Genomic DNA, 12,160 nt, shown 5'->3' with positions numbered 1-12,160 from the left:
GAGGTTGTTCTTACATTCTCCTGCTCAACCTCTGTCTGCTCAAAAACACTATCCACTTATCTAGCTATCAGGGACCTGGTAACTGCGCACACTGGGAATTTATCTGGCGCCTCTTCTTCAAGATGCTTTGTCTCCGTGTACTCCACCGATTTCACAGACAACACTGGCTCAAGATTCATCTTTCCTCCCGTTAGGTCATTGCCCTATCCCAAGACAGGCACCTTATTCACAATCTCCACAAGAGCTAGTCCCGCGAAGAGATCTGATTCCACACACACTCATTAGCTAGTGGAGCTGCCTTCAGACTCCACAGCCCGCTAAATGATATTCGTTTCTCTGACTCTTCAACAGGCACCTAAACCTTTAATATCAGGGACTGCAGCGTTCTGGAATCACTCAATACTTTCACCTCTTTTCTCACTCCACAACTTAACACATAAACCTTAAACGGGAAGACGTTGTAGTTCCCCATAAACGGATCCTTAACTACAGAGTTACTACCACTTTCACAGGTCCCACTGTCACACTGAGAGGAGTTAGCCACAATTACACCTCAGGTTGGGTCGAAGGTTGATATAAGATTTACGGGCTGACCTGTCGTACAATATCTGGATTCTTTCAACCTGATGCAGCACTCCGGCACCTGGTGTCCAACTTTGCCACAATGATAAGATGATTTAACCCTCTCGGAATTGTTACTCACAGAGGCCTTCGGCAAAGGTGCTGCTCAGGTAGGGTTACACTTAACAAATTTTCCCTTGCCATCAAACTTTTTTCGAGGTCTCTCCGCAAAATGTTTGTGAGTCAGCGCGTACTGCTCTGCTAGCAAACCAGCCTTGTCAACAGACTTCACTTCTCTTTCATCCAAATGAATTGTTTGGAGCGTAACCACTTCGTTAATAAATTGCCCTTTTCACAAAAACATTCTAAATAGGTCTGGTCAAGGTTCTTACGCTTATTTCTAAACTTGCGTCTGTAACCTTCTGGAATTCATTCATAAGCTTTCATAACAACGTCCTTTACTACTTCATGATCAGTACTCTGGTCACTAGACAACGCAGCGTATGCAGTCTGAGCGGTACCGCTAAGGACAGGTTATAACAAAATCGATCAAAACGGCTTGGGCCAAGAGAGATTATGGGCCACATTATCAAGCGTAGAGAAAAAATTTAGTTACATCATCTTCACAGAACTTTGTTACAAATATTACATGTTTTGTAAAATCAAACCCTGGCACTGGCTTTAACCTCTGTGCCTGTGCGTTAAGTCTAGCTTATTCAATCTATGCGTGTGCGTTAATTTTAACAATTTCTAGTTGAAACTGCTGGTGTTCAGGGTTAAGATTAATAGGAGCTGGACGGGGGCTAAAACTTCTGCCAACCTCGATGGTAGAACAGGTATCATCAACACTTTTCTGATGTCAGGTTCACCTCCCTCTGCTCCAATCTTGGGCACAGTACCTCGCAACTCCTCACCAACCAACTCACTTACCACCAAAGCCTCCAACTCTACGAGCATTCCGGTCATACTCAAATCTTAGCCTATCTGAAACAAGCTTTAATTATAATTTTATGAAGATTCAATATCACTTGGAGAAGGCTTATACTGACAAAAATATTCCACGTCAGCATCACCGATCAACGACTTGATCAACCACGAGTAAGGGACACCGTAGGGGAAGAGAGTCCTGGCGAGGTTGCTAATTTCTTGTTACGCTACAATGGGAGAACGGTACTCCAAAGTTAAGGGATGAAATTAAACACAGGGATGAAAACTATTTACATTAAAAATACTAGTAATACAAAAAGGAATAATTATACTCAGTTGCCCGCCAACCTTTGTCGAGGACAGACGTTTTTTTTGTGTGCCACTTAGTTACCCACTTCCACTTAGAAAAATCTTTGAATCTTTTTTAGGGAAATTTGAATCGTAGTGAAATCCTTGATGATAGCTCCAGCTTCTCGAGTTGTCTGCCCTAGGTGCCATCGAGAGTTCGCCAGGTATTTTCTCCTCAGGGAAGAAGGTAGGTACACTTTTTGTGAGTTCCGCAACGTGTTTGATGGGCTATCGGTAGGTGTTAGGAAAAACAGCGAAGCGTGGAGAAACTAATGTTAGGATTAAAGGGTGGAAAGAGGAAACTGCGTTCTTGGCGGCGAAAGCGGTTGCAATACAGGAAACAGACACAGGTATGTCATCTGGAGTAGATTGCTTAGATAAAAGAATAGCAACTTTTAAGACGAAGTTGGAAGATACTTCCACCTTCCAGCCTGCAAGCAAATCGTAGCATTATCAGGACCAAGAGTTCTGTGCAAAGGGTGAAACTTGGACGAACTTGTCTTATCCAAGTGCTAGGATAGAACACGTCCTAGATAAGTTTGACGGCGTAGTCTCAAACAGATCCCGAAAAAGTCATTTTTGTCGTTCAGGTGGAGATTAACGATGCCATTAATGGGAGATCAGAAGAAATATTAGCTAAGTATAGAGAACTTATTAGCAAGTTAAGGAAAGTCGTAGGAAGCGTATGATATCGTGACGTCCATTCCTGTGCCCTCAGTAGAATGCTGGAGATAAACAGTAGGAAAGTGTTTAGTATAGACCTCTGGGGTCATTCTTATCATGATAGATCTCTGTACGCTAGGCATGGTCTTCACTTAAATGGAATAGAGAAAATCCACCTTGGCAGAGTATTGGATGAGAACATCAAGCCTTTTTCGATGGAGATAAACTACTCAGAAGAGCAAATCAAGCCTGAGCTAACGACAGAGCTAGGAAAATGGGGAGGGTGAAGGGGTAGCTATGGGAGGTGGGTCGGTGCTGGAGGACCCTTACAGGCAGACGAATTTGCAAATAAAATCAAAGTTGGGTCAGTTGGGGACAACTTAGGCAGTAGCAGCAGTAGGTACAGGTCAACTGTCAGGTAGTTTGTGAGAACAAGGCTGGTAGGGCCCAGTATGGGTAGGGTCAGGGTAAGGCGGCGAACCCAAAACAGATGGTGAACCGTCTCTCTCCCACTGTTGCTCACGCCGACGTTAACAGTGATAATACAAACACGCATACCGACAGTAAAAAAGAGGTAGAGTCAGTCCAGATATCAACTCCGAGGGAAATGACCGGAGCATCATTACGAAACGCGATAAACTTATATCCTATGATAGACTTATATCCTATGATCAACTTATATCCTATGATGAACTTATATCCTTTGCAGTTACTGAAAAACCGAACATTAACGCGATCTCAGAAGCGTGTGTAAACTCTGAGAATAAACAATTAATCGACGAGTTAGCAATACCCGGATACAAACTATTTACGAAAGATCCCTTACACCGGGTAAGTGCTAATATAAGTGGTAATAAGTTAAGCATACCACAACCAGTGAAAATGTTTCAAGGATCTGATGAAGAAGAGAGAAATAAAGAGCTCTGAAGTACTTAAAAACCTGGACCAATCAAATCTTACAAATCCAATGGCTCAGATAATTCAGCTCCAAGATTCTTAAAGGTCAGAAAACAGCTGATATACCCCATAGCAAAATCATTCAGCAAAATCTATAGGATAGATAGGCGCCAGCTGACTGGAAACTAGCAAATGTTACTCCTATATATATAAGAAAGGAGACAAAAAGTATGCCTTGAACTACCACCCAATCAGCCTTACGTTAGCGTTGGGTAAAACGATGGAAAAAATAATACGAGACGATATTGTCACATTTCTAGAACACAAAATTATATTGGACAACCAACACGGGTTCAGCGATAGATGACCCTGCTTAACACACTTGCTTGCATTTTATAATGTTATTTACCAGGATTGGGATGGAAAATTACCGTCTGATGTCGTATATTTAGATTTCCGAATGGTTTTCGATAAAGTATCTCACATGAGAATTTTACTTAAACTAAAAGCACACGGAATCGGTGAAGAACTCTGTACATGGATCAGAGACTGGTTTACCGAAAAAAATAAAGTGTAGTATTAAAAGACGAAGCCTCAAATTGGCTGGACGTAACAAGTGGTGCGCCATAGGGGTCGGTCCTTGGCCCTACTGTTTCATGATATACATCAATGACCTAGAGCTCGGTCTTATATCGAAGATTTCCAAATTTGCTGACAATACTAAACTAGGAGGTAGAGCTGTAAACAGGCGGGAATGCGAAATGATTCAAAGAGATCTTAACTTACTAGTAGAGTTGTCAGACAGATGGCAAATAAATCTTGACATAGACAAATGTAAAGTTATGCACTTTGAAGCCAAGAATATACGTTACGGATACAAACTATTCGGAAACTCTCTCTTTAAAGTAAATGAAGTTGCCCTTAGCAACATTCTAAAGTACACTGGACAGTGTCAAACAGCAAGTAAAAAAAGGCCAAATGGTAGATTTCATAGCCAGGAGCATAGATTACTAGGCACCAGAAAGAATTCTCATTCTTTATAATTCTCTAGTAAGACCACACCTTGAATATGCATCCATTTTTGGTCCCCAAACTATAAAAAAAAGACGAGGAAAAATCAGAGCAAGGACCAAGACGCTCGACAAGGTCGATCACATCCCTTAGAAATCTTGCATACGAGGTGAGGCTAAAACGATTAGATCTCCTCTCCCTTAAACGTAAATCACGAACATCTTTTGGAAATACAAGAAAATACGGTTACCAGGACAAATGTAATTAAATTCAAACTAAAAGATGTAGTACGAACGTGGGAAAAAGCTTCTTTTCCTCTAAGTGTGTTGAGCACTGGCATAAGTTACCGTCAGACGTAGTTAATGCTAAGACTATGATTACCTTCAAAAGTCGTTTAGACGAATATCTTATGAATTCAGGTATACTTTGAGAAAAACCCCAGAAATAAACTGTATAAACGACAGTGTTAACGGGGTCACTAGAAGGCTGATGTGCAGTAGTGGGGAGTCGGTGATAGCTTAAAAAACTGCTGAGCGGAAATACATTTTCTTGTCATGTGAAAGTCCTTTTTTGTTTCAGGCAACCCGGTCGTGGGCCAATCAGGCTTCCTTTTGTCTGTATTTTTCATGTAAACACACTTTGTCTGTATTTTTCATGTAAACACAAAAAGTTACTTGATACAATCCAAGTAGGTTTTCAAACCAAGAAGTCTCTTCCCTTGCAAAAACATAGTAGTAAGTAGAATGATTTTGGTAAATTTTAGAAGGGCGTAATATATCACCCAGATTACAAAACAGTACAGTAGCTTATGAACTATAAGGCAAGAGAAAATTACACTACTCACTGGGATCGTCAGCTCGAAAGAATCGAAATCTCATGAAGGTACTAAATGTTATATGACTCAACTCACCTTGAAAATTTCTCAGGGAAGAGTGGGAGTCTGGTGTTGAGGATCAGTCCCTGTTGGCTCGTCCAGGAGGCAACCCGCAAGGCTTGGCTTCCGCGAGGGCCATATGGAAGTTGGACATACACACCACAACTGTGGCGAAATAGATATCAGGGGGCGTGCTTTATTATCCAATACCTTCACTTTACTTCTTCACAGTTTTCTCTCTTAGTCACGTTCTATCATCATTAATGCGAAATTTTTTTTGCAAGATATTAATCTGGATATGACTGTAATCTGCAACGGTTACCGCCAGGATAGTGCGGTGTCCTCAGTTATGATCAACAATGTGTTCGTCATGGAGAAGGTCACGTGAAGATCCTGCATCTCCAACATGGACAGATGGGTGACGACGAGGAGCCTCGTCGACCACACCAAGAGGCCAATCGTTCGAGACCGCTGGGTGAAGGTGGTGAGGAAGGCTGGGTCGTCGCTCACCACCACCACCGTCACGCACCATGATAACTGACGCAGCTGTGGACGTTAGTATTAAATGTGAGGGTCGTTGCATCCTCTCCGTGACTATGTGAGAGTGACAGAACTTCAGTGGTGTGTATGTAGTTCTGAGGCACTGCTGGTGTCAGGGTGATTCTTAGCGTTAGAATGACTTACTTGTGAATTATAAATGTACGATGCATGGTCTTTCTGCTGAGCAGGATCTGAGAGGGTCATAACAACCTTCAGCAGTAATCTAACTGACCCACCCATTCTGTCTGTAAAGTAACAATGACCCACCACTTCATAGTTGTATGTTGAAATAACCAAAAAATGAATTTCAGATGCAGTTTTCAGTACACCCGTATGTACATCAGTGTCGAGACTGACCAACAAGTTTCTGCTCTAGATATGAAGTGAACAAGCAACAACCTGAGCAAGCGCACGTGTTACATATAACTATAAACACCAGTAATTAGAGCTACCTACCAGCCTCAGTCGTAAGTTGCATGTCTTACTTAGCTTGCTTCAGCCCGTCACTTGCTCTCCCAGAACCTGAACAGTAATGCATGATTGACGTATCCACTGTTGATAACATTGTGAAAGTAAAGTACCCTCCCAATGAGTATCATACGTGTGTCAAATCTACTCCTCAACTTTAAAGTGACCTACCCTCCCCAGAAGTTCCATCCAACAAGGCAAAGTGAAGTATTTGCTTAAGAAACAATCCTCATGTGATCCTCTTGATCATCAGAGGTAGGAAAGAAAAGTCAGCCTTCTCTAGCAGTAGTAGAGTAAGAGGGACCTGCTAACACAAAGGTAATGTAAGTGGTGTTTCCTCACATCCACAGCAGTGACCTAACACTTACATACCGCATGAGCCACTCCCACCAGCCGGGAGATCCTCGCCTGCGTCAGGTTTGCATCCTGCTTCGTCAATGTCACCTCAAACACTCCAACTCCCCAGAGCGCCCGCAGATGACCCAATTCCTGATATGGGAAGGGATATAAGTAATTAGCTTTAAATAGCATTACGTTACGTAGAACGATCTAGATAATCTAGCAATACTTGAGGATGTCACCTTATAAACATCGGAGTCCGGAGAGGTACCGTCTGTGAAGAAGACTACAGAGCAGCGGGGATGTAATGTTTGCTCTAGAATACCATCTAGCGCCCCATGTGCCCGGGTTAGCGTTTGTTGCTCACCTGAAAAGGTAGACGGTAAATAACCATCTCTCTCTCTCTCTCTCTCTCTCTCTCTCTCTCTCTCTCTCTCTCTCTCTCTCTCTCTCTCTCTCTCTCTCTCTCTCTCTCTCTCTCTCTCTCTCTCTCTCTCTCTCTCCAATTAACATTCTTATGTTAAATGAATGGCATGAGCAACATAAGGCGCAAATCGCGGATATGTGATTATGAACAAAAGTGATTATTTATATAAAATGAATGATCTCTTAAGCGATGACACAACATACTTTAAGTCAGTAAAAATACCCTAGAAGCATTTAATTCTCATTTCAATACAGAGCTGAAATTGTTGTTGAAAGGTAATGGTTCTTTAATCAAAAGTTTATAATCTTTTTCCATTCACTACTTTATATGGATGGACTTATCAAAACACATAAACCAAATTTTCCAGCAAGACCTATAGTGAGTTGAGGAGGCTCCATCACATCTAGATCATCAAAGTGGTTAGTTTCTTTATCAAGCCCATAAGTAGTTAGGATATCAGATTCTAATATCATGAACAATGTAGATTTAGTTAACAAACTTAATGATATCAATGCTAATTTTGAGATCAAACTGGTTAGCTTTGATGTTTCCTCACTGTTCACAAAAGTTCCAGTTGATGACCTTTTAAAATATTCATTTGAAGTTTGGGATGATGTTCATTTACCTGTTTCAAAGTCTGTTTTCATTGAACTGATGAAATTATGTATAAAAGACTATGTATTTCAATTTAATGGAGAATATTGCGCTCAAAAATTTGGTATGGCCATGGTAACCCTGTTTCACCTGTACCAAGTGATCTTTATATGGAATTCTTTGAAACAAAGTTCCTAAGGGAAATCTTATCTTCTAATGCAATTTAGTTTAGATATGTAGATGATGTTCTTTGTGTTTGACCAACAAATGAAAATTTACAAACAGTTCTCACTTTACTTAACAATTTAGTACATTCCATCAAAAGTAGTGTAGAAAATGAAAAAAAAAATATATCACCATAAATAGATTGAATGGTCCTTAGGGAAGGAAACTAATTTAAGTTTACTACATATAAAAAACTTACCAATGTGTGCTCAGATTGGATAATTTGTATTTATAGTCCAGAGTTTATTGATGATGAATTTGAGGAGCCAAATTAAAGCATCCTAGATCTTTCAATGATAGATCCCTTAAGTTGGCACCGAAATCATTTTATACAATTAAACCTAAACTTCCCCTTGACACCAAGAACCTTATAGTTATCTCTTTTAATAATGATTTTACATTGCTTCCCATGTTGCTTAGATCTTTATACATATATATATATATATATATATATATATATATATATATATATATATATATATATATATATATATATATATATATATATATATATATATATATATATATATATATATATATATATATATATATATATATATATATATATGTCTTGGGAGAAAAGTCAGGGGTTAGTGAGAGGACAAGAGCAAGGGAAGGAGTAGCAGTACTCCCGAAACAGGAGTTGTGGGAGTATGTGATAGAAGGTAAGAAAGTAAATTCTCGATTAATATGGGTAAAACTGAAACTTGATGGAGAGAGATATGTGATTATTGGTGCATATGCACCTGGGCATGAGAAGAAAGATCATGAGAGGCAAGTGTTTTGGGAGCAGTTGAATGAGTGTGTTAGTGGTTTTGATGCATGAGACCGGGTTATAGTGATGGGTGATTTGAATGCAAAGGTGAGTAATGTGGCAGTTGTGGGAATAATTGGTATACATGGGGTGTTCAGTGTTGTAAATGGATATGGTGAAGAGCTTGTAGAATTATGTGCTGAAAAAGGACTGGTGATTGGGAATACCTGGTTTAAAAAGCGAGATATACATAAGTATACGTATGTAAGTAGGAGAGATGGCCAAAGAGCGTTATTGGATTACGTGTTAATTGACAGGCGCGCGAAAGAGAGACTTTTGGATGTTAATGTGCTAAGAGTTGCAACTGGAGGGATGTCTGATCATTATCTTGTGGAGACTAAGGTGAAGATTTGTATGGGTTTTCAGAAAAGAAGAGTAAATGTTGGGGTGAAGAGGGTGGTCAGAGTAACGGAGCTTGGAAAGGAGACTTATGTGAGGAAGTACCAAGAGAGACTGAGTACAGAATGGAAAAAGGTTAGAACACTGGAAGTAAGGGGAGCGGGGGAGGAATGGGATGTATTTACGGAATCAGTGATGGATTGCGCAAAAGATGCTTGTGGCATGAGAAGAGTGGGAGGTGCGTTGATTAGAAAGGGTAGTGAGTGGTGGGATGAAGAAGTAAGATTATTAGTGAAAGAGAAGAGAGAGGCATTTGGACGATTTTTGCAGGGAAAAAATGCAATTGAGTGGGAGATGTATAAAAGAAAGAGACAGGAGGTCAAGAGAAAAGTGCAAGAGGTGAAAAAGAGGGCAAATGAGAGTTGTGGTGAGAGAGTATCATTAAATTTTAGGGAGAATAAAAAGATGTTCTGGAAGGAGGTAAATAAAGTGCGTAAGACAATGGAGCAAATGGGAACTTCAGTGAAGGGCGCAAATGGGGAGGTGATAAAGGGTAGTGGTGATGTGAGAAGGAGATGGAGTGAGTATTTTGAAGGTTTGTTGAATGTGTTTGATGATAGAGTGGCAGATATAGGGTGTTTTGGTCGGGGTGGTGTGCAAAGTGAGAGGGTTAGGGAAAATGATTTGGTAAACAGAGAAGAGGTAGTAAAAGCTTTGCGGAAGATGAAAGCCGGCAAGGCAGCAGATTTGGATGGTATTGCAGTGGAATTTATAAAAAAAAAAGGGAGTGACTGTATTATTCACTGGTTGGTAAGGTTATTTAATGTATGTATGACTCATGGTGAGGTGCCTGAGGATTGGCGGAATGTGTGCATAGTGCCATTGTACAAAGGCAAAGGGGATACGAGTGAGTGCTCAAATTTCAGAGGTATAAGTTTGTTGTGTATTCCTGGTAAATTATATGGGAGGGTATTGATTGAGAGGGTGAAGGCATGTACAGAGCATCAGATTGGGGAAGAGCAGTGTGGTTTCAGAAGTGGTAGAGGATGTGTGGATCAGGTGTTTGCTTTGAAGAATGTATGTGAGAAATACTTAGAAAAGCAAATGGATTTGTATGTAGCATTTATGGATCTGGAGAAGGCATATGATAGAGTTGATAGAGATGCTCTGTGGAAGGTATTAAGAATATATGGTGTAGGAGGCAATTTGTTAGAAGCAGTGAAAAGTTTTTATCGAAGATGTAAGGCATTGTGTACGTGTAGGAAGAGAGGAAAGTGATTGGTTCTCAGTGAATGTACGTTTGCGGCAGGGGTGTGTGATGTCTCCATGGTTGTTTAATTTGTTTATGGATGGGGTTGTTAGGGAGGTGAATGCAAGAGTTTTGGAAAGAGGGGCAAATATGAAGTCTGCTGTGGATGAGAGAGCTTGGGAAGTGAGTCAGTTGTTGTTCGCTGATGATACAGCGCTGGTGGGTGATTCATGTGAGAAACTGCAGAAGCTGGTGACTGAGTTTGGTAAAGTGTGTGAAAGAAGAAAGTTAAGAGCAAATGTGAATAAGAGCAAGGTTATTAGGTACAGTAGGGTTGAGGGTCAAGTCAACTGGGAGGTAAGTTTGAATGGAGAAAAACTGGAGGAAGTAAAGTGTTTTAGATATCTGGGAGTGGATCTGGCAGCGGATGGAACCATGGAAGCGGGAGTGGATCATAGGGTGGGGGAAGGGGCGAAAATCCTGGGAGCCTTGAAGAATGTTTGGAAGTCGAGAACATTATCTCGGAAAGCAAAAATGGCTATGTTTGAAGGAATAGTGGTTCCAACAATGTTGTATGGTTGCGAGGCTTGGGCTATGGATAGAGTTGTGCGCAGGAGGGTGGATGTGCTGGAAATGAGATGTTTGAGGACAATGTGTGGTGTGAGGTGGTTTGATCGAGTAAGTAACGTAAGGATAAGAGAGATGTGTGGAAATAAAAAGAGCGTAGTTGAGAGAGCAGAAGAGGGTGTTTTGAAATGGTTTGAGCACTCACTCTTGTCCCCTTTGCCTTTGTACAATGGCACTATGCACGCATTCCGCCAATACTCAGGCACCTCACCATGAGTCATACATACATTAAATAACCTTACCAACCAGTCAACAATAAAGTCACCCCCTTTTTTAATAAATTCCATTGCAATACCATTCAAACCTGCTGCCTTGCCGGCTCTCATCTTCCGCAAAGCTTTTACTACCTCTTCTCTGTTTACCAAATCATATTCCCTAACCCTCTCACTATATATATATATATATATATATATATATATATATATATATATATATATATATATATATATATATATATATATGTATATTCTTTTTTGTTTCTTTCAAACTATTCGCCATTTCACGTGTTAGCGAGGTAGCATTAAGAACAGAGGACTGGGCGTCTGAGGGAATATCCTCACCTGGCCCCCTTCTCTGTTCCCTCTTTTGGAAAGCTAAAAAAAAAAACGAGAGGGGAGGATTTCCAGCCCCCCCCCCGCTACCTCCCCTTTTAATCGCCTTCTATGACACGCAGGGAATTCGTGGGAAGTATTCTTTCTCCCCTATCCCCAGTGATAATATATGTATATATATATATATATATATATTTTTTTTTTTTTTTTTTTTTTTTTTTCAGCTTTGTCGCTGTCTCCCGTTTTTGCGAGGTAGCGCAAGGAAACAGACGAAAGAAATGGCCCAACCCACCCCCCCATACACATGTACATACGTCCACACACGCAAATATACATACCTACACAGCCTTCCATGGTTTACCCCAGACGCTTCACATGCCTTGATTCAATCCACTGACAGCACGTCAACCCCTGTATACCACATCGCTCCAATTCACTCTATTCCTTGCCCTCCTTTCACCCTCCTGCATGTTTAGGCCCCGATCACACAAAATCTTTTTCACTCCATCTTTCCACCTCCAATTTGGTCTCCCTCTTCTCCTCGTTCCCTCCACCTCCGACACATATATCCTCTTGGTCAATCTTTCCTCACTCATTCTCTCCATGTGCCCAAACCATTTCAAAACACCCTCTTCTGCTCTCTCAACCACGCTCTTTTTATTTCCACACATCTCTCTTACCCTTACGTTACTTACTCGATCAAACC

The 12,160-nt window shown here is 40.7% G+C and overlaps 1 protein-coding gene across 1 annotated transcript in view; it reads right to left on the bottom strand.

Annotated features, from left to right (window-relative positions):
* The window catches only part of LOC139753924 (probable glutamate receptor), a 38,005-nt gene extending 30,477 nt beyond the window's left edge, over positions 1 to 7,528 (bottom strand). The window contains 4 exon segments of the mRNA XM_071670882.1: positions 5,318 to 5,446; positions 5,604 to 5,827; positions 6,662 to 6,778; positions 7,457 to 7,528. Coding sequence (XP_071526983.1) covers positions 5,318 to 5,446; positions 5,604 to 5,827; positions 6,662 to 6,778; positions 7,457 to 7,528 — 542 coding nt within the window.
* Between the last annotated feature and the right edge of the window lie 4,632 nt (positions 7,529 to 12,160).

This window comes from Panulirus ornatus, chromosome 16 (assembly GCF_036320965.1).
Source record: "Panulirus ornatus isolate Po-2019 chromosome 16, ASM3632096v1, whole genome shotgun sequence".
NCBI lineage: Eukaryota > Metazoa > Arthropoda > Malacostraca > Decapoda > Palinuridae > Panulirus > Panulirus ornatus.
Note: the sequence above shows the minus strand (reverse complement) of the source record. Positions and strands in the feature narration are given on the sequence as shown.